Source organism: Phyllostomus discolor, chromosome 5 (assembly GCF_004126475.2).
Source record: "Phyllostomus discolor isolate MPI-MPIP mPhyDis1 chromosome 5, mPhyDis1.pri.v3, whole genome shotgun sequence".
In the NCBI taxonomy this organism is placed as follows: Eukaryota; Metazoa; Chordata; class Mammalia; order Chiroptera; family Phyllostomidae; genus Phyllostomus; species Phyllostomus discolor.
The window spans coordinates 132,859,474-132,883,493 of NC_040907.2; the positions used below are offsets into that span (position 1 = coordinate 132,859,474).

General features: G+C 34.9%; 1 protein-coding gene across 2 annotated transcripts in view; it reads left to right on the forward strand.

The window, feature by feature from the left end:
* Positions 1 to 24,020, forward strand: part of RTKN2 (rhotekin 2) — a 68,690-nt gene that overhangs the window by 34,374 nt on the left and 10,296 nt on the right. For both annotated transcript variants that reach the window (XM_036026912.1, XM_028513537.2), the window contains exons 7-10: positions 3,504 to 3,598; positions 11,603 to 11,709; positions 12,641 to 12,772; positions 23,663 to 23,825. In XM_036026912.1, the coding sequence (XP_035882805.1) occupies positions 3,504 to 3,598; positions 11,603 to 11,709; positions 12,641 to 12,772; positions 23,663 to 23,825 (497 nt within the window). The remainder of the gene's footprint in view (positions 1 to 3,503; positions 3,599 to 11,602; positions 11,710 to 12,640; positions 12,773 to 23,662; positions 23,826 to 24,020) is intronic.

The following is a 24,020-nucleotide window of genomic DNA, read 5'->3' on the forward strand; positions in this document are numbered from 1 at the left end:
TAACTCCAGACTCATCTACCTAGCTGCCTGTAAAGATACCATCTAGATACCTAAAAATATCTCAAACTTAACTTATCCAAACTAAATTCTTACTTCCTATATCTATTCTTCTTTTAGACTCATTGTAGTTAATAACAATTCCATTTTTTTTAGTTGCTCAGGCCAAAAGCCTTGGAGTTGTCTTTGACTATTTACTTTCACATCCATCTGATGGCCACACTGGATCAACTTTAAGACTGTATCAAGAATGTTACTACTTCTCACCACTCTGCCAGCCACCACCCTGTTCCAGGCCTGCATCAGCTCTTGATTGGTCAATTGCAGTAGCTTTCTGCTTGGTGTCTCCATTTTCACTCTTGGCCTCTGTGCTCTGTCCTCCATACAGTGACCAGAGGGATCAAAAATACAAGTCAGATCACAACACATAGCCCCAAACCTACCATTTGCTCCGTTATACTCAGAATAAAATCCAGTGCCTCATCACACCTGCACAGCACTGTGATGTACAGTGCCTGCCCCTCCTTCCATGGGACGTCCCCCTCCCTCCCTCTCCTGCCCTGCCTTGCAGCCACTGGGCCTGCCGTCCCCCACAGCGAGTGTCGCTCTCCCACAGCGGTTATCCACTTGCTGCCCAGAACCTCTTCCTGAAAATGACACCCTGCGCTAACGTGCTGACGGGAGTCTATTTCCTATCATTTTAAGTGGGGGGAAATGATAATGTCGTTCCATGAAACCTGTATATCAATGACCAATTATCATGTTGAACTAATACTTAAAATATTAAAACAGTTTGTGATTGTTAATGGGCAGTTTGTGTGTGGTGATGTTTGCTCTTCTATTATAATTGCTGTTCTCAATTGCTTTGATTCTTTCTCCACAGGTTTTTTTAATACTTCCTCAACTTTTTTTGGTGTGTGGAGGTACTCATTGTCTAACACTAGGGAAAAATAAGTGAATAACAGCAGAGAATTGCTACACTGAATATGAGGCTGGTGCCTTTTAGCTCTAGCAACAGTGGAGATTTGTTAATACTTAGCGAAATTTTACATATGAGTCTGACATTATACTGGCTGTATTCAGAATGTAACTTGAAACTTACTCATGTGTTTTTTTTTGTTAAAACAATGTTTGGGAGACAGAAACATAAATTTTCCTGTGTAAAGAAAGATACGTGTTGTCTATGATAGTTGCATGTTAAAACCAAGGTAGATCAAACCATCGTGTTGTATGCCTTAAACTTACACAGTGATGTATGTCAATTATTTCTCAATATAACTGGTAAAACAAAAAACAAGAGGTGTTCTCAGAGGAGGTAATATTCTGTAGGGCATGGTAGTATTTACTAAAGGAGTGCATGTATGCATGCACTGCATACTTAGTACATGTATACCTATTTCTGCCTTTGTAGTAGAGATTTTAATAAAGATTAGTGAGATAGGGTTTATGAAACGTATAACCTGGCATAATTAACAGAGATCCCCGTCAGACTTCTTCTTTTTTTCCCCTAGGTTTGTCTATATTTCTGTCTGTCCACCTCTCTGTCTCCTTCTTTTTAAAAACATGTTCTTTACTGTTTTTAGTGTTAAGATTTTGGAAAATTAAAAAACCAAGAAAAGTCTTGAAATAAAATTAAGATTACTAGCAGAGGAAATACAACTATTGAACAAAAATTTTCACCTTTTATCACCACAGAAAGTCAGGATATGAAATTTATCATCACAATTTTTAGATACTTTAGCAATGTGCTATTTTAACTTTGGTAGTTTAATGAAAAAAAATGGAAGTAGGAGTGGGGAAATCTCCATTTCTCCATACTATAGATAAAAATTACAAATCTTTAAATTAGATTAACCAGAAGGAGATTTATTCCCACTTCCAGGAAATAAATATGAACCAGATTCCATCACTATCCTTCTGACTAACTTTCTCCAATGACTTCCCATTACACTTGGAAGTAAATTTACTGTCCTTCCAAGGCTCACAGTCTCAGGTGATTCAACCCCCGCCTGCATTTCCAGTGCTGTGTTATACCGTGTTCCCCACTTGCTTGCTATGTCTCAGCCATACTTGTCTTCTTTCAGCCTCTCTTTGCATGTGCTGTTCTCTCTGCTTAAAATGTTTTTCTGCATCCTTTGCTTGGCTCTGTCCTTTTATTCCTAACTGTTAGTTCTTCAGAGGGTCCTTTCCCAATTCCCCTGCCTAACACAGGTCCTCGGTATTCTTATACCTTTTGTTTCTTTCATAGAAAAAGTTGCATTATAACTTTGAAATACCAGTATTTGATTTATTTCTCTACTTCCCCCCCCCCCGTCTCCTGCATCAGAATATAATACTGAGTCTTGTTTACCATTCATGCCCATCACCTTGTATAAGACTTGGCACATATAAGATGTTAAGTCTATAATTTTAAATGAATGGAGATCCTTTAAAAGAAACATATGTAAGTTAAACCAAGAATTTTCAGATTTTCTTAAGATGAAATAGCATAAAGAAATGAAGAGTTGATTAATCATTTGTAACTTTAAACTTTTATTTATAACACCTAAATGTGTTTTTTTCATTTTTTTATTTTGGTAAAATATACATAACAAAACATTTGCCTAAGAATATGATTCAGTAGCATTAAGCACATACACAGTATTGTACAACCCTCACCACTGTCTGTCTCCAGAACTTTTTTACTGTCCCAAATGGAAACTCTATACCCACTAAGCACTAACCCCTGCTTCCCTCTCCACTCAGACCCTGGAAACCTCCATTCTACTTTCTGTTTCGGTAAATTTGACTTTCCTAGGTTCCTCATATATGTGGAATCAATCATATAGTACTTGCCCTTTGTGACTGACTTATTTCACTTAACATAATGCCTTTGCAATGCATCCATGTTGGAGTCAGAATTTTATTCCGTTTTAAGGCTGAATAATATCCCATTGTATGTATATACATTTTTTTACCCTTTCAGCCTTGCCTTGAGCTACTTTCCCTATTTGGCTGTTGTAAATAATGCTGCTGTTTTCATGGGTTTACACAGATCTGAGTCCCTGCTTTCAGTTCTTTTGGGAATATGCCCTGACATACAGTTGCTGACTTATATGGCAGTTCTATTTCTCGTTTTTTGAGGAGTCACTATACTGTTTCCATAGTGGTAACACCATTTATATTCCCATCAGCAATTTGTCCACACCCTGGCCAACATTTGTTATTTTCTATTTTTCTTTGTTGTTGATGTTGTTGTTATTTTTTTTATAACAGCCATCCTAATGGCTGTGAAGTGGTATCTCATTGTGGTTTTGATTTGTATTTTCCCAATCACTGGTGATCTTGAGCATCTTTTCATGTTTTTATTGGCTATTTGTGTATCTCTTTTGGAGAAATGTCCTGTCCATTCAAGTCATTTGCCCATTTTTAAATCAGGTTTATTTTGTTGTTGTCAAACATCTAATATTGTATATAGTAGAAAATACACTAAAGAACTTAAAACATGTCTTCTTTCTCACTATTAGTGGTGCAAAGTATAATTTGCTAGCTCACACTACACTGACCTTGGAAAGTGTTGAGGACAGTTTCAAGACCCATAATCTGTCTATTAATGGAAATGGTAAGTACAGTCTATATTTTACTTATTACATGTGTTATGTTGATATATGAGGTCTGTCCAGAAAGTATGCAGCCATGTACTATGAAAAATACGTCCATTTATTGAAGAAGATACAAGAAACATTGTACATAAGACAATGATGCCTCAGTTGCCTTCAAAGTAGGCACTTTGGGACTTTAAATAGTTCTCCCAATTGCCATCAGCTGCCCTGTCATATTTTCCTGAATCTCATCGATGGTATGAAATCTCTTCCCTTTCATAGCTGATTTTAGTTTGGGGAAAAGCCAGAAGTTGCAGGGTACCACATCTGGGCTGTAGTGGGACTGAATCACCTGGGTGATTTGATGTTTTGCCAAAAAACTCTTCACCAGATGCAGAGTTTTTTGGTGATGCATGAGTGGGCATGTTGTCATGATGAAGCTGTCAATTACCAGTTGCCCGTGGCTGTGGGCTTCTGAATCATCTGAAGAGTTTCTGTGATGGAATGTTCAAGCTTAATGTAAAGTTTGGTGCAGATTCATTGCTTTACTCGTGTAGTCATTTTGAATGTGATGGCCACGCAGAACGCATGCTCACTCAACAGTGTCTACTGCCTCACTTCAGTACAGTGAAGTCATCATTGTTCATGCATGCACATTCCAGTCTGCTCTCCTTGGCTGCCAGGTTACATCAATGTCACACAAGAAGTATAACTCCCGTTACAGTAACAATGGCTGGACTTTTTCCAGACAGACCTTGTATATGTGGTGAGAGGAATAACTTTTAATTTTAATATGTTCCCCTGAAGTAGATATTAGCATAAGTAATGTGGGCATGAGTCATTCTATGGGTTTTTCAAATATATTCATCCCTGTGCCCCAAAAGTGAAGTTTACTTTCCTCTCTCCATGCTTTTGCTAGACATTGTTTGTCTGTTTTGTATATTCTGAATCTTTGTCTTTGACTTGAAATTGATGATTTCACCATCTTCTTGTTGGCAATCAAAGATCTATCTTATTATTAAATTTAAAATTGAAGAAGCCAACCCTTCTATTGGTAGCAAAGGATATAAGAAAACATGGGGCTAAATTAACCTTAACCCTTTTCTCTGGATGATATATTGGTAGTTGTAGTTTATGCAAAAGAAACATAGCAATGTATAGAAATAATTATTGTAGTTTACATATACTCTGTTATTGTGAAAGGTGTAGCAAATTCTGATTACTGTAGATTTTTCTAGTTTTCATAGTTATGTCTCTTTTTGCTTTATATAAATTTAGCCTTTGCTATTTGATTCATAGACTTTTTAATTGAGTATTTTTTCACTCTTTTACTTCAAACTGTACCTATTTTTATATTGTCGATGTGCTTCTTCCAACAGGGTTATACATTAGATTTTAATTTTTATCCAATTTGACAATAATTGTGGTTTTTTTACTAGCCCATTTAGTGATTTTCCATTTAATACCAAATAGTTTATAACCCATATTATACGATATTAAATATTTGGATTTAAATCTACCATCATATCCTGTGTTTTCTATTTGTCTTTTCCATAGTGGTTTTTCTATTTTGTCTTACCCTTTAAAGGATTGATATTTTCATCATTTCCATTTTTCCTTGTTCTAATTAAAGTTATAATTCTTTTTCTCATCTTTTAGAAATTATCTCTAGAAATATTAATAATACTTAGTAAAGTATAAAATTAAAAGATAATTTTACCTTCTTCTCAAACAATGCAGGGACTCGCAAGTTACACCCCATTTGTCTGACCTATGTGCTATTGTTATGTATTATAATTCTATATGATTTTTAAACTTCACAAGATTTTTTCTTTTTTTATTATATTTTTTCATTACCATTTACTCCCCCCTTGTGTTCTGTGTGCTTAATATTGCTTTAGATTAACCCACATGTTCCTATGGACCACCTACATCTTACTCCAAACACCTAGGACCATTTTCCTCCTGCTTGAGGTATATATAATTTAGTTTCTTGTAGCGTGTCCTGCTGCTATCCCACTTCTTTCGGTTTGCAAGTTGGCATTGAATCCACTGAGCCACATTAGTCAGGGCTCTGGTGTCATACTTCTTGAACCTTTGTTTTTGTGTGATAGGTTTATTTTGATTCATTCTTGAAAGTATTTTCACAGAATATATAACTTTGGCAGTTTAAAAACTTTTTTTTGACTCTGGCCCTGGCTGGTATGGCTCAGTGGATTAACTATCGGCCTGTGAACCAAAGGGTCACCGGTTGGATTCCCAGTCAGGGCACATGTCTGGGTTGCAGGCCAGGTCCCCAGCTGGGGGGTATGCGAGAGACAGCCAGTCAATGTATCTCTCACACATCAGTGTTTCTCTCTGTCTCCTTCTCCCTCCCTTCCCATTGCTCTAAAAATAAATAAATCTTTAAAAACATTTTTTTTACTATGAAAGATATAATTCCACTATCTTTGTTGCTCTGGGAAAAAAATAAAATATAGTTAATTCAACATTTTCAGTAGTTTTCAGGAAGACTGGTCTGAACAGTGCAGCCTTTTATCACACAAAACTTGAAGTTTGCAATAGTATTGATATTATCAATTTTACAGAAAATTTAGTAAATGAAGTTTGTTGTAATCCCACTTATGCCAGTCCTGAATTATCGATATTACTACCATATGTTGAGTGCCTGTTATGTGCCAGACACTGTTCTACGGGACACTACTCAGCCTTCAAGAAAAGGGAATTATACAGTATATGAAAGCATGAATGAACCATGAGGACATTATGCTAACTGAAATAGCCAGTATCTAAAATAGTCAAACTCACAGCAGCAGCAGCGGGTAGTGGCACAGCAGTTACTAGGGGCTGGAGGAGGGGGAATAGAGAGTTGCTAATCAACAGGTATAAAGTTTCAGTTACACAAGATGAGTAAGTTCTAGAGATCTGCTGTGCAACATAGCGCCTACAGTTAACAATACTGCATTGTGCACTTAAAAATCTAAGAGGGTGTATTTCCTGTTACGTGTTCTTACTTCAGTAAAGTAGAAATAAATAAATAAGCAAACAAATACTTTTAAAGCCGTTTTTATTCTTAGTCACTGTGAGATGTGGTTATAAGGAAACATCATAATGAAGTGGTTAAGTGCGGCCATAGGCCTTGGATTCATATTCTATTTCTACCTCTGGCTAGCTCTGTGACCTTCACAAGTTCCTCATTCTATTATGATTTACAGTTTACAGATGAGTAAAATACAGTTTAGAGAATGTAGCATGCTAGATCATACAGCTAGCAAGTGGTTGAACTGCACCTTAAATAATCCAGGACAATCTGTGCTGTGTCTGCCATGCTTTCTGGTCAGGCATGATAACCGTTAAAGCCTCTGAACACTCAAAATTCGATCAGTGTGTGAATGGACCTGATGATGAAAGGCCCCTTCTTTCAACCAAATCATCTGAAAAGTGGGTGGGAAGGAATATAATTCACAAAGGAAGCATTACTTTTAGCAGCAATTCCTCAGTTGTCTTCAATGTTCTATAAGATATTACTGGATTCTCCTTTAATAAAATGCTTATGGGCAAATAAGCGTGGAAACTGTGGTTGTAGCTCTTTCTTAGAGAAACACAGTACAGATTAATACAATAAAGACTATGAGAAGGCCTATGCTTATAACAGTAACACCCAAAACTGTTGACTTTGGAACTTGTAGATCCCACTGAAAATAATTTAAGAAAAAATAATCTATGTGCCCAACTCTTATGTAATAGGTATATGCCTAGAACTGTGTGTAAATTTAAAACTTGTAATTAAATTTTATAATTAAAATGAAAACTTTTATATAGAGAAAAGGCCACCTTCTAATTTTTCCCTTAATATAAGTATGTTAATATAATGGGGTTTTCCTAAGAAAGTTATGTTAACATCTACCAAAAACTATAAAATCAAAGGGAAATCCAAGATTGTTGAAATTTATAAATCATCTTTATTCTTACTAGTTGAAGGGAAAAGCCAAAATGATATCTTCAGGTTTATATTTGTCATCAAGAAATTTTTATACTTTTTATAAAACACTGAAACCACATTGTGAAGATTGACTCACCCGGAACTGAGATGTTATCTGTATTCTTTGTCTTGCCTGTGTATTGTTTTGTTGTTGCTGTCACTTTTAAAACCATTTTGTTCCCCATGTGAAACTGCAGATGAATTAGATAAAATCTTTTAGTAATGAAAAGTCAAACTGCTCTCACTTCCTGTTTCATTTTATCTTGTCCTAATACCTCCCTTGCCTAGAAAAGAAGAATTAAGTATTTTGATAAAATGTGTTGCGTAAGGACTGAGAGACAGTGTTGAAAATGGAGAGGGTACGGTTTGGGGAGTGAGACTACCTTGGGTATGAAATTATGAGAAGCATCTATTATGTGCCAGACACAGTGATAGATGTCATATGCATAATATCTTATTTGATTTTCACAACCCTCCTACTTAAGATAGGTAGTATTTTTTTTAATGAGAAATTGGTACTGAGATAGATTAAATGACTAGCTGAGATGCCATATTTCTTGTCTGAAGTAGAAAGAAGCTGTGAATACGTTTTATTTAACAATGTTCCTAAACTGCAAAGAAACCTAGATTAGAAGTAACAGATGATTGTGGGGTATGTGGCAAGGAATTCTGCATCCAATATCCAGTTTCAAGGACTGCAGTCAGGAAGGAATTATTTTTCTTGGTGGGCTGTGAAATCCATACTGATTTAACTAGAGAAGCACATTGTTACAGGTGGTATTTAGGTTCCAGTACATGACTGGTTGAACAAACTTTATGAACTGGTATGGAAAACTAATCATCATATATGATTCTCTTTTTTTAGGAAGTGCATCCTGATTTAAAAATAACTAGCTTACAGATATTTAGAATATTAGTTATTAGTAAATCTTGATTACTATATAAAAAATGTGCTTTTGAACTTTAAATTCCTAAAATCAAAAAGTTGATTTCAGGTGTTACTAAAATTCTGCTTTTAGAGAATTTTTATTTCATTCCCTATCTATTTTGGGAAAGAAGATTCTCATTTGTTTATTTATCTATTTATGTCTTCATTTTGGGATCATTTCCTGTATTGTATTTATGCATTTATTCCTCCCAGGTTAAACCCTTTATTTCTAAAAGATAGGCTCTCTAACAAGGTATCGATAAAAAAAGATTTGAATAATCCCAGACAATTTGTTGTGTGCTAATGTAAAGTAGAATGTTGAGCAGGGAAGTTAATAAAAAAATTTTGTTTTACTTTGTTCTCATCATTGTAGGCTTGTCTTTTTCATTTAACTTATGTATGAAACCTTGGGTACATTGCATCTATATATGAAATAATTGTATTTTTACCAAAAATGTTTTATTTTCCAGGGTTACTAAGGCATTTGGGCAATAAGAGTAAAAGCCAATGGCTAGCCATTTTATAGGTACTACCAACAGGGGTCAGTGAAAACTTTAAAAATGACTTTTGTTTGGTCAAAGAGCCTTATGCTAGATTTTTACTTTTACCTTGATAAACAGAATAAATTATGCAGTGTTCTCCTTTCATATTGATTTGAAGGCTATATAGCTATCTGCACACATAAAAAGAATATCTTAATGTTTTTTGAAAGAACTTTTTAAACATATGCATACTTATAGAAAATTTACAATCTGAATGTCAGAATCTTTTTCCCTGTAAAAAATATATACATATAAAAATAAAAAATATATGCACATATTTTTATAAAAATATATTCATATATATATATATGAAAGCAAGTTACTTGCATGGTGCTCCTCCATCACCCCCAAATATGTTAATATGTATTTCTTACTAATAGGGCATCTGGCTACATCACTGCAAATGTCCAAGTCAGGAAATGCTTAATAATACATTACAACCATTTCATTCTCAGATTCCATTCAGGTGTTGTTAATTGTCCCAATAATGTTTATGGCAAAAGGATCCAGTACAGAATCACCAATTGCTTTTAGTTATCATGCTTCCTTAGTTACTTTCAGTCTGGACCTGTTCTTCAGTCTTTCCTTGGTTTTTTTACCATGGCACTTTCACACATCATAGTCAGTTCTTTTGTGGAAGGTCCTTCAGTCTGGGTTTGTCTGGTGAGTTCTTGGGGTTTAAGATTCTGGATATACATCTTAGGAGAAGTGTCAGAGAACTAATGTGTTTGATGCATCCATTAGGTGGCATATAACTTTGATTCATCCTGTTACTCGTGATGTTCACTTTGATCACTCGATTATGGTGGTATCTACCAAACTTTTCTATTGTAAAGGTACTCTTCTGTTTCTCCTTTTTTAATAAATGCATATTTTGGGGGGTGCATTGAAGCTATGCATATTATTTCTTGTTGGACTTTCAATGTATTCATTTATGTATTTATATCAATATGGATTCATGTTTTTCTGTTTTGTTCAGTGCATCATAATCTGTTAACATCATGTTTAATTTGAGTTCAAGTTGTCTCTAATTTGGCCAATAGGAGCACATTCAAGATAGCTTCTGTGTTTTTTTGACTGGTCTTCATCATTTTTAAGTACTTCCTTGCTTTATGGCGTAACAAGATATTTCACGCTCATCATGTACTTTCCCTGCCCCTGCCCTGGAATCAGCCATTTCTCCAAGGAACGCTGGTTCTTTTTAATGGAAGTAATATTTAAAAGACATGATCTGGGCTCTATGTATGAACATTGCTATTAGAGTATCACTATTATGTTGCTTTTCCTAGACTCTTCTCAGTGGACAGAGGTATATGCATGCATATATATTGATATTTTGTCATGTATTTCTTAATCCCTGTGGTTGAAAACCGTAAGTTCACACCAGTATATCCAGTGCTAATCCAAACCACAGAGAGTTCATTCCACATATGTGTTAAGTCCTTTCTCTGACAGTGAGAACACTGTTTTCTATTATCTTGAATGGTTTTTCTTCTTTAATCAGCCTCTCTGAAAGCAACCATCCTCCTTTCTCCACATGGATGATTTCTTCTGCTTGCTGGGGCTCTGACTCCCACTCTGGGCAGCCTCCTGCCCATGTGGACACTCCTTTCCCTGCTCTGGCTTTACTTCCCTAGGTCTGGTTACCCTCTCCCTCATCAGGGTGGACACCCTCCTCAGCCTGCCTGTGCTCTGACACCCTGTGCCCAGCTGTTCGCTGCTTGGATGCCCTTCTTTCTGGGTCATTGAACATGTGGATAGCTTCTTTGCCGCCCTCAGACTCTGACTTTCATGGCTGGGCCCCCTCCAAAATGTGCTACTCTTACTCTCCTTGGGCTCTGACACCTCGAGTGGGGCAGCCCCCCTCACTCTGCTCATGCCCTGACTCCCACTGCCAGGCCGTTCCCTGAGCAGAGATCTCCTTTGGGCTCTAGGCTGTGCCCATGTAATCTGTCATCCTCAGCCCATTCTGGCTCTGATACCTCATGCCAGACAGCTCTCTTACTCATCCTCCTCTTCCTCTCTCATTCAGCTGGAGCACACTATGGCTTCACCCCAGCCCCAGCACAGATGCCCAGTCTGGTGGACTCCACCTAATGACTTACAACAAAATTCTTCAGTTAGGTAGGGGAAGAAGAAGGGAAGGCAAAAAGTTTATTAAATTATTTCCTTAAAGTTGTGACCTGAAATGTTTTATTCAGAGGGTCACTTTACTAATTATTATAGTGAAACTCAGCAAAAGTAGAATTTCACTAAAGTAGAATTTTTTATATTAAGTGAGTTTACTTATATGCCCTGAACTACCTCTGTTGGTTAATTACTTTAAGATCAAACAAGAGATCAAGAGACTACAAGTTACGTGTCTGTTCCAGGTGATAGTACATTATAAACTATCTGTTTAATATCCTCTTTTACATGATTTTGTCCTTAACTATGGTACTGGTGTTTGAGTAGGATGAACCTTTACCTATGTATGTTCTTATGTAAGCCCAAAATAATTGTACAAAGGAAAAAATGTCTAATAAACTTAAAATGTATTTGTAATTTGATTTTTTTTCTCTCATTTAAATAGAGGAGTCTTCGTTTTGGCTTCCCTTATATGGCAACATGTGCTGCCGATTAGTGGCCCAGCCAGCTTGTATGGCTGAGGATGCATTTGCAGGATTTCTTAATCAGCAGGTTAGAGGACCTTAAATATCCTACAACACTTATAGCTCCAACTTAGATCTTAATCCTGATACCAAGAAGTATTTTGTAGAGTCTTCTTTTAAATAACACTTTTATCAGCGTTGGACATAGATTGGGAGGTAGAGGGGGAGACCTGGCGACGATGAGAAGGGAGGAAGGGGAGGGCTCTGATGCAGTTTGGATAGCTAAGGAGCTGCCTTTCTAGGTTCCTCTGCTTCTTTAATTGCAGTAACAGGATCACCAGCAAGAGAGGACTCCTTGTGGAAACCTATGAGGGCTCAGCACCTCTGACATAAAGGCCTTTCTGGTGGACAGCTTTTGGCACAGTTTAGGCCTCTGGGCTTCCGAAGCTGCCTCTGTGCCACCTACTCCTGATTTATTTATAACCATGGCTATTTATATTCAGTAAATAATTAATTATGGGCTCCAATGAATCAATAGCTTTTTCTAAAAGATTGCATTAAGAGGAAAGAGAATTTGCATTCTTACAGGGTAGTCAACATTTTCCAGTGTTCTAAGAACAGTAAGGGAAAGTTATATTTTGAATATTGAGCTATTTTTATAATTTTCCTGAGCCGTTAGGTGAATTGCTATAGAATTCTAAGTATTCATTTTTAATAGACTAGCTTTTCTAAAACTGCATTGATTTATGACTTTCTGTATGTAAAGTTATGTGGTGATCATTACCTGCATTTTGCTTGTTTAATGGTTTTGAAAACTCCAGGCCTTTGCTCTCTAACAGTAACTTACTCTGGTTTTGGGCTGTGCTGTTGACTTATACAGTAAGTTGATGGGTAACAAATACATTTAACAATTTCCAAAAGACTAATTAAACTTTGATAATTTAGGTATTTGGTTGAATTTAGAGTTAAAATGATAAACAATGATTAAAGGTTGATAGTTTCTTAATTTATTTTTCCAGCAAATGTTAGAAGGTCGGATTAGTTGGAGACGGTTGTATTGTGTTTTGAAAGGAGGTAAACTCTATTGTTTTTACACTCCAGAAGAAATTGAAGCTAAAGTGGAACCAGCTTTGGTAGTGTCCATTAACAAGGTAAATAAAATGCTATTTTGGAAATAAAAATATAACATTTAATGGTGTTTGTCCATTTCTATACAATTTACATTGTTGCCATCTTAAAAAGAAAAGGGGAGTACTGTTAAAAATTGGTGTGTTCACAAAGATAATCAATCCTATTTTTCTTTCCATTATATGGCTTATTCTGTAAAGGAAATACTGTATATCTCCTAAGAAAACATGGTAATTGGAAATCTATAATAGGCTTTAAAGCAGGAAATTTAACTCTACATTAAGAGGATATTTAAATTTTCCATGAATTTTTAAATTAAGAGATTACATAAGCATAAATTGTTAGCTCATGTTACAGTGATGTTCTTTCTGGCTAATATTTAAATGAATCCATGAAAAGACATTTCTCAGCATCCTTTCTGATTTCTTATGGGATTGATGGGCAATTGTCCAACCTTCTGTCGGAATAGGAAAGCCTGATGGTTCATTTAGAATACTGGAGTGCTTACACTGCATTTAAAAAGTAGTACCATGCCACCTAGAACATCTATTAAATGCATGCACACAGAGGATTGACACAAAGGAAATGCTTAAAATTTAGTGACAAAATTTTCAGCCACAAATCTTTAGGAAAATTTTCAACCACAAATCTTTAGGAAAACAAAATTTTCAGCCACAAATCTTTAGGAAAACTTTTCATGTTAAGCCAGACTTTCTTTTATTCCAGGATCTTAAATTTATCTTCATCTAGTTTCAGGTTTACTAGAGCCCCCCACTCTGCTTTGTAGCATTCCTGCTCTAGAATATATTAATGGTACCTCTAGAGCAGAATATCTGTTTTTCTTCCTAAAGACTAAACTTAATTTTTCTAGTTGTTTTAATTCACTTAACTTTGCAGTGGTTGAATTGAAGTATATGATAATATGAGCTGTCCCATCTGTTAACTATACATGTTCCACTTGTCTTTAAATTTCCTTTTGAAGAAAAATGTAAAGTGGTGTGTCTTTAAAAACATATAGATACTGGTTTGCTAATAAATAAGGATGTGGGTTAATTTCTATGAACTCTTCCAATAATAACATATGGTTTGTTTCTATCCCGCTTTTAGAAATTACACTGCTTTTTACTTAAAGGAAATCCTTCAGTGAGATCTTTTATTATAATAATTGAGTCCACTTAATTTATCTCTTTTGTGTATTAGAAAGATTTGTGTTGCTCTCAAATAATACCTCAGTATTACAACATAGTGAATTTATTTTGGCTTGGAAAGTTAGGTTTATCAAAGTATAATCTTATTGGAAAATTGTTAAAGTTTTTAAATTATTTGCCAATTCTTTGTTTTGTTTTATTTAGGCAGCACTTTTCTCCACCTTTGTCTTTTGAAAATTTCACATATACAGAAAAGTTGAAAGAACAGAATAATAAACATCTGCATACCCTTCATTTAAATTCTTTATCTATTGTTAATGTTTTGTCACATGTGCATTTTCTCTACGTGGTTTAAATTGTTTTCTGAACCATTTCAGTGTAAGTAGTAAAAAGCCTAACATTTCTTTCCTAGAATATTTCAGCATGTTTCTACAAACAAGGATTTTTCCTTCATAACTGTAATATTATTAGCATACTGAAGGAATTTATTGTTGATAAAATAATATCTCATATACAGAGAAGATTGCCTCAATTGTCCCCAAACAGTTCTTTTTAATTTGTATTTATTGTTTGGTCCAAGACCCCATCAAAGATCACAAATTGCATCTCGTCACCATCTCTTTCGTATGTTTCCATTCATCTAAATTGTGCCCTCCGCTTGCTGCCTTTTGTTTTTTAGTCTTTCATCATATTTTTGAGAAGTCCAGCAGTCCCCACATCTGTGTTTGACTAATTATTTAGGTTAAATATTTTGGACATGTGTTCTACATAGATGATTTCCAACCTGTTCACTGGGTAGCTAGGTAATAAAAATTGAATCCTATGATTTTTTTTTCTTCCGTGTTGTGCAGTGGAATATGGATAACCATAAAACAAATTAAAATGTAATTTAAACAAACATATTTTTAAAAGATTTTATTTATGTATTTTTAGACAGAGGGGAAGGGAAGGAGAAAGAGCAGGAAAGAAACATCCATGTGTGGTTGCCTCTCGCGTGCCCCCACTGGGGACCTGGCCTGCAACCCAGGCATGTGCCCTGGCCAGGAATCAAACCAGCCACCCTTTCGTTCACAGGCCAGTACTCAACCACTGAGCCACACCAGCCAGGGCTAAACAAATATTTTTAAAGTCTTTGTTTTATTTGAAAACTGTCTTCAAGGTACTCATTTTACTTCAGCTCAGCTTTTTATGGTAGGCAGAGCAGATGGAAGTCAGCCTTGTTGTACAGATATATACTCCTGTTTTATGAGAGAAGAAATGGACTCAGAGATGAGATAGGACTTGTCTGTCCAGTAAGGAAGATTATATAGCTCATTCTTTTCATAATGGGTAGAAAAAAAAGTAGATAAAAATTTGTGGACTCTCTATTTCCTCATAGACATACTGCTGGACTAGATTTGGAAGGCAAAATTAGACTTTTTTCCTATCTCCATACCCACTCTGAATCAGTTTTGAAAGTAAAATGTAGCTCTGAAATGAAGTTGTGAGCCTGAAGCTGCAACCTACCTCTTGGAACAATGGCTTGGGCATGTGTTGAATCTTTGCCATTTACATTTTGGAGGACAGTTACAAAGGAACTCCTCTTTATTACAGGTAGTATACCTGTATTTTTTTTTTTTTGTCTGATGACAAGGGTCTAATTCCTGAAAAGTGGTTAACAGTATTTGCATGGCCTGACTGAATTGACCTGATTTCAATTGACTCATTTTTCCTTGCGGTAATAAAGGCTGATGACCTAGCAACTAATAGGATTCTGTAGGCAATCAACTCCGTTACTAAGATAACTGAAATTAGCATACTTAGAAATCCCAGTGGTGGTTCAACAATTGACCATTACAAATTCACAGGAAAATGATGAAGCTAGTGATTTATATAGACTCAGCCTTCTACTTGGTTATATTTGACTCTGAGAACTGATGACAGATATCTCTCCCGTTGTACATGACTTTTGTCTAAAGCTCAAAAGGGAATTTAAGGTTAAACTATGAGGTAGGAGTTAAGGTTGGGAAAGTTGATATAATTTAGTTGCTAATCACAAAGATTAAACAGATGGGAAAGTCTTCTCTAGCTTTGCAATCTTGTCACCCCAATTTTCCCCAGCGCTCTCTCTAGAAACTTTTCCTGCCTTGTCTCTTGAAACTTCTCTTTTTGCAATTCCTACTTCTACCTCAAGTTTCTCTGGACCTTCTAACCACCAGAAAACATCACTCTTAACACTAAATTGCACTAGTCTATTTATTTAAATATAAATTTCTTGACCAAAGATTATTTTGGTCAAGAAATTTATTTAAATTATGAAAATATTACATGTAATTCCACCTCCTATTAAAATAATTTTTACTTACTTTTCTCTCAACTCATAAAATTACTCAAATTTACAGAAAAGTTGAAAAAATACTGTAATGGTCACTTGTATACTACCTAGACTTAACAGTTAACATTTTCTCATATTTGCTTTATATCTTTTTTAAATTTTTATAAATGGAGCTAAATACTTTACATTTATCTAAATTTTGATTAGGTGGTAGGGTTCACGTAAAATAAAATGCACCAGTTTTAAAAGTATACTTTGATAATTTTGACAAATACACAATTGTGTCATCAATACTACAGTCATTGCATTACAGTTTCTTTTCTTAATTTTTTTTTGGTGGAAAGTTCTACTCGGCAAATGGCGATTATTTAATAGTGTTATCGGCAATAGTCACCATGTTTTATATTAGATTCCTAAGACCTTACTCATAGCTGAAAGTTTATAAAGCCTTTTATCTATATGTTTTGCTGATCCATTTGAAAAAATACACACACAATATCATCACAGCTAGGCAAATGAACAATAATTTTTACATCATCTTATATCTAGTTCATGCCCAAATTTTTCTATTGTCCTCAAAGTGTTCTTTTAGCTTTTGTTTTCCATCTAGGAATATTTAAGTATTATGCATCGTTTGTTCTTCTAACCCATAAATTAGGTCCAGAGGCTTGATTCGATGATTTTAAAGTATTTTTTACAAGAATAATTCATGGATAATGGTATTTTATAGAACATCCTGTTCAAAGGCACATAATATCAGGTTGTCTTATTATTGGCAATGCTGAGTTGACATGGTGACCACTAACTAGCTTTTTCCAGTATGTACTTAAGCTTTCCTCTTTACAATTAGCAAGTAGTGTAAGCGGTGATACAGTACTTTGTGATTGCTCTCACTGAAATCAGTTATTACCTTGCAGGTTGCATATATTTTTCTCAGACTGCACTTCCTTGTACATATATTAGCTGGCGTTCTTTTGTATTCTTCTTGAGAACTTTTCTCATTAAGGAGGAATGAATTGCAGTTCCTCCTGAAAAGGCAGGTTAAAATGTTTAAAGTTTAAATTGCCAGTTTTCAGAGTAATTAATTGGTACTGAGTATTGGTATTGTATTAATATTCACAATATGTATTGGAGTGATGTTACCCCTCCAGAAGTAGCAAATGAATGTTGTGTTTCTGGGTCTGCCTGATTTATTAAAATAAAGTTATAGATTTTTACTTAGTCAATATTTTAAATTTTTTGGTTTTTAAAAATAAAGTTGATGTTTTAATCATTTTGCTTTGGAAATGTCTAAGGGACACATATTGTTCATGCATTCTTAAACAGGAGATTTGATAAATACCAACTTGTTATTTTTTGATATGTAGAGCAGGTAAGCACCAAATAAAACTTTTAAGAGTAATGTTTTTCAGTTTTTAGTGTATTTCCAATGCTGAGTCTCTAAGATCTTTTATGTTTAATAAGCTTAAATATTAAGTACAAATCAGAGTTCCCTTGTTTGGGTGGTCATCTGTCATGAATTAGAAAATAATTTTACTTGCTGCTTTAAAAATTATGTGAAAACATACATTTTGCAGTTACTAAGGTATATTAATAATAGTAGTTCTGTTATTTTGATCACAGGATCTCTTCTCTAACTATAATTCTTGTCCTTCTAAATGGCATTTCCTGTAAGGCAAAGTCAGTTCATTAATTTTCATAGGGAGCCATCTGTGGAAATAGTCACATTAAGGAAAGAAAAGCCTAAAAGCTATTCCCCTCTTCTTTTCAATCTAAATTTGAAAGGATGATTTACTTCAAAGTGATTGCTTCAACTTCAAAAAACTTCCCTGTGAATGTTGTTGAGTAAGACATTCTCAATAGGGGTACTTAACTGGAGCCACTGAATCTCCTACGCATTGTAGAAAGCATTTTATTAGCCGAAGTTTTATCCATTGCCAGTCGGGTGGGGAGTAGAATGGAAAAGAAGTATGGGTCTTTGAGATCAATAGTCTTTTCTTGATTTAAATATTATGCATCACTTCATTTTAATGACTAATAAAATTTGCACTAAACAAGTCAATAACACTTGTTGGGGTGATGGACCTTTGTTAAATTGTCTTGAAATTGCTTTTCACCATTACTTTTATCATGAACCCTAGCAAGCAAAATTATTATGAAGCACATGGGGTTTTCTTCTGATTATGTTAATCCTCTTAATGTCTGAACTCTGCCAACCATTCATGTCGACCTTTATTAAATACAACAAAAATGGTTTTTTAAACAGTCTCTCTTTTAGTAGGATTTTTTGTCTGATTTCATTGACATAAATTGAAAATAATTATATCCCACTAGTACTAATTATACCTAATGCTTGGTTTAATTTATGGTTATACTTTACATATTTCAAACATTCCTTGTCACATGTTATCAAAGTATACTTTGTTTGCTATTAGAGTATATACAAGGTCTAACACTTGTTTTTGGCTAGCAACATCTTTTCTTCACTTCCAATCAACAAGACTTTAGAACAATCACCATCCATTGAACTCATTTATCTTTAGAATATGCTTGTGAGGAAGATAGGAGTAAAACAGTATTATTATCTCTGCAGTATACGTAAGAAAGTGGGCACTTAGTTTTTAGTACTTGTGTGTTACTTTTGAATTGTTTGTTTTTAAATTTCAAGATAATCTATAAAGAAGATAATATAAATGAACTCATTTGTACCCTCACACATTACCACCACCATAGAATTATTTTGAAGGAAATCCTAAAGAAAACTTTATCATTTTACTTGTAAGTATTACAATGGTGATACTTCTGAAAATTTATATATATGGTAAAAAAATCCATATAGTCCCCTGGCTGGGTACTCAGTTGGCTAGAGCATCATCCCAATGTGCCAAGGTTGCGGGTTTGTTCCTGATCAGGAAAGTACAAGAATCAACCAATGAATGCATAAATAAGTGGAACAACAAATAAATGTTTCTCTCCCTCTCTCTTCCTCCTTCCCTCCCTCTCTTCCTCCCTCTTTCCCTCTTCCTCTCTCTCCCTTTCTCTAAAATCAGTAAACAAAATTCAGACAGTGTTCAAATTTCCTAATCTCATATTTTTAACAGTTTTTGACTCAAGATCCAAATATGGACCATACATTATAGTGATAGTTGATTGACCAAGTCTCTTTATTAGCGTTCATTCCCTTTCTCTCTCTCTCTCTCTCTCTCTCTCTCTCATACACACACACGCACATACACACACAATTATACCCAATTTATTTGTGAAGAAATTGGGTCATTGATCCCACAGAATTTTGCATAATTATATCTTCATATTCTTTTTTTCTTTTCTGCATCAGATTTAGACTGGTTAATAAGACATTTTTCTTAGCCTGGCTGGTGTAGCTCAGTTAGCCTGGCTGATGTAGCTCAGTGGATTGAGCACGGGTCTGTGAACCAAAGGATCGTGATTCGAATCTCAATCAGGAAACATGCCTGGGTTTCCGGCCAGTTCCCAGCAGGGGACGCATGAGAGGCAACCATACATTGATATTTCTCTCCCTCTGTCCTTCCCTTCCCCTCTAAAGATAAATAAATAATATTTTTTAAAAAAGACAATGCCTTAGGAAATATTATTTACTTTTATCAGGAGGCATATAATATGGCCTTCCACTCATACTAACACCCACTGCTGAACATTGCTTAGATCCTTTATTTCACTAGTAATCACAACTTGTGATATTTTGAATTTCTTCATTTATTTATTTATTTATTAAATATTTTATTCATTTATTTTTAGAGAGGGAAGGGAGGGAGAAAGAGAGAGAAACATCAATGTGTGGTTGCTGGGGGCCGTGGCCTGCAACCCAGGCATGTGCCCTGACTGGGAATCGAACCTGCGACACTTTGGTTCGTAGCCCACGCTCAGTCTACTGAGCTACACCAGCCAGGGCTTAAATTTCTTCATTTATTAATGGATATGCGACCACTTTATCAGCTATGTGATTGAGTTACCATTTTCATAGGAATGGCAAGATAATGACTTGATTTTTTTGCATTTATATCCTACTTACCAAAACAATGAAGTGGTTCCCTAGCATGCTTCAAAGGTGATTAATGAGTTAGTTTTTAAGTATCATTGTGAATTTATGGATTTAAAGACATTTCAAGCATCAGTTCAGTTCCATTGTTGCTGATATCCAGATTGTCCTATCTTTGGCTACTGGAAGCCTCTTCAAGTTGATAAAAGTCCATTGGATAAAACCCTAGTCATCTTTGATTGTTTTAGGACAACATATTCCAGAATCATCTTATACACGTCCTGACCCAGGCTAGGAATTGCCATTTCTCTGAAGAGCTCTGGTTCTTTTTAGTAGGAAAGTATATTTGGAGTCCGTGTCCATAGTAAATTTCTTTAAAATCCCATAGTCAAAAGGTGAGATACAATTCATAAATCTGTCCTGATCTAGTAATTTTTCATTACCACAGAAATGGAGAGATTGAAATACATTTTTAATTCAAACTAATGAACAACCTAAAAGAAATTTTCCTTTGATGTAAGAGTTAATTACATTGTTACAAAACTGGTTTCTTGTGTTGTATTTTTATTGACTGGAGTTGGCTGTGGAAGGTTGCAGTTCAATATGTACTGGTTGCCAAAAGTCGAGCCAGGAAGTATTAAAATTTCACAGTGAATAATCTCAATTCTATCCACAAATCAGTAATAGGTGACTGTAACATCTCCCAAATATCTACAAGTTTTGGGATTATGAAAAGCAAGACTGGAAACTCGGACCTTGGATTTGTATCCACTTACCTCAGAACATAAGTTTCCTCATAAATAAACTAAAAAATTGAATTAGAGATTATCTCTGGGATCTGAGTCTATCAATGTAAAACTTTTTTATCATTATCGGAGTCCTTTCTCTTTCTCATTCTTTTATTCATTAAATATTTTTCAGCCACTTAGATTGTATCAAGCAATAGTTTAGGTGGTAAAAATAGTGGAGGCAAAAATACTCAACTTCTTTCCTTTTGTACCACGCTAAGAGGAAACACTTGCATCATCTGTACATTGTGTGAGCCCGGATGATAATGGCCCTAAAGTTCCCCTTCTGTTTTCTAATCCATTCCTTGTTTGGGAAGTGAAGTCCTGAATACTGTCATATTTTGTGCACACTGAAAAACAGCTTGCATGAACTTTCTGACTTTACCAGAGACTTTGTTTAATCATTTCTTTGATATTCAACTTTTGGGTTTAAAATTTTCCCATGAGTTAAATTATTTTGGGTGATAAAATATAGAAGCCAATTCAAATGATCTATTCTGTTTCACTTGCACTCTTGAAACACCTCTCATGTTTTTATAAAAATTTAGTGTTTATGGTTACCAGAGTTAATGGAGTGTGTGTGGTGTTTATGTGTTGTCGCACTGTATTCTTTGGGAGGGATATAAATGATTCAGATTTTGTCAGATTCAAATGTTGTCAGATTTGCTGTGTAGCTATTTTCATTTGAAATGATACTTTGATATTATTAAAAATGTATATATTCATTTATTTAAAAATCACACTTTTATTTAAAAGTCAAGTGTATTTTAATCCTGCATTCAAAAGGTAGTCAGAAATTTGTGTTAAAATTGACTTGAGTGGAGGGAAGCAACAAGAATACTTCATACTTTATTGTTCGGAGTTTTTTTAAATACTAACAGCAAGAAAGAATTCTCTCCTTACCCTTCACTGAGTCTGCCTTCAGTTAATCTGCTGGAGAAGCACATCGAAGACCCTTCCTTAGAGATGTTATTCTCACCTCGCATTCCTGCATTTTTAAAATGACAGGACAGATCGTCTCTGAGAGGTTTACCAATCCTTATACTCTGTGATACTCCAAATGTTCAAAGTTATGTTGCTATTTTATACAGCATACATTTTTCTCATGTGATTTTTCAATAAGAATTCCTTCAGAAAAGAACTTCTTGTGTAGTACATGGGGTTTACCTGCATGTATATACCCATTTCTCAGGGAATGGATAGATTTTTTTCCCTCTTTGTTGCCTTGGTGATGTCCACATAGACATCATTACATGAGCATGTTGGTTTTGCTGTGTGACAGTGGTCTCTCTTCACCCTATATGCAACGGAGTGAAGAGTTTCTTCCCATTCTTCACAGCTTTTGAAACTGCCAGCCAGATACTCTGCACCGTCCTGTGGTCCTGACCAGACTCTTCTAGAACTGCTCTACCCAGTATGGCAGCCACTAGCCATCAGTGGCTGGTAGGCTCTTCAAATGAGGCTCACTCAAATTGAGATGTTCTATAAGTTAGACTAGATTTTGGAGACTCAGTATGAAAAAATGTAAAATATTTGAAAAAATTTGTATCCGTTATATGTTAGAATTCTGGATATGTTGGGTTACATAAAGTACATTATTTTAAAATAATGTAATAATTATTATACATAATTATTTTACCAGTTTCATTTTCCCTTGTTAAATGGGATTACTAGAAAATCTTAAATTATATATGTGGCTCACGTGATATTTCTAATGGCATCACTGCTCCCAAATAATGTAATATCAATCATTATCCCAGCAGCCAATCCCTGTCTTTGCATAATAGATAGTTCTATCCGTAACTTTTCTCCCTAAGCTTCCTCGGAAACTTCAAGTCCTAGCTAGCCTGTGCTGTGTCATGGCAGTGCCTGCATGTGACTTGGGAGTCAACTTTTCTATGTGTCCACATAGTGAACATCACCACAATGTCATCCTTAGTACCACTCAGAAAAGTGGTCCAGACTGTCCATATAAATGAAACCATTGCCTTTGGTCTAGAGTCTTGCATTCAGTATTTGAGAAAATAATATTTACCAGTATGAGCATTATACAGTATTATTTTATGGATCTTTCGCTATGAGCTCGGTAAATGATTGTTATATATGAAATAAATGTTAATGAGGAAAACCTGTTTTCTTGCAGTAAACACTAAGTTATGATTTTACTGCTTTAATTGATAACACTGTATATTACGCATGAATATTAGAATAAGAAACATACTTTACTGATTCTTCTATTTTATTACTGTTGGGAATATAGTTAACATAATTCACATTACATTTATGACATGCTATACTTGTTTTGTTGCAAATTTTAAGGTGTATATAAAAGACAGCAAACTCCTGCATACGCTGAGGGATCAAAACAGGTTATATTTTAATCTCATGTAATTTAATGTAAGTGCTATCTGTAGCATACTTTGAAATATTACTCAGTATCTTTAATATAAAGCATTTTTTAAAAACCCTCTAGATTTGAGATTGAATATTGAACATTCTCAAAATCACATATTTTAAATTCCAAGTGATCAGCTATAATATTATAATTGCACCTGGTGTAAATATAGTAGTTAAGCAATAAAACATTTATTTGATCATTGCAGAAATAACTCTCCTGTAACACACCAATTTGTTTTCATTTTTAGGAGACCAGAATTCGATCAATGGATAAGAATGCCAAGAAAACCCATAGTTTCTCTGTCATCAGTCCCGTTGCTGGAGAGGCTGTAACTCATATTTTTGTAGCTGACAGTAGAGAAGATCTTCAGAAATGGATGGAAGCCTTCTGGCAGCATTTCTTTGATCTCAGTAAGTTCATGTTTGCATTTTCTAGTAGTATATTTATGTATCCTGAAAAGATACACACAGCAATCTAAATATTAAAATTATACATATTATAATCTTATAGTTTATATCAAGAAATGTTTATGCTCTTGAATAAAGTAGTAGTGTATCACCAATCACTAATGCACTGACGCTTTTTCTCTTAACCTTTTCCCTTTG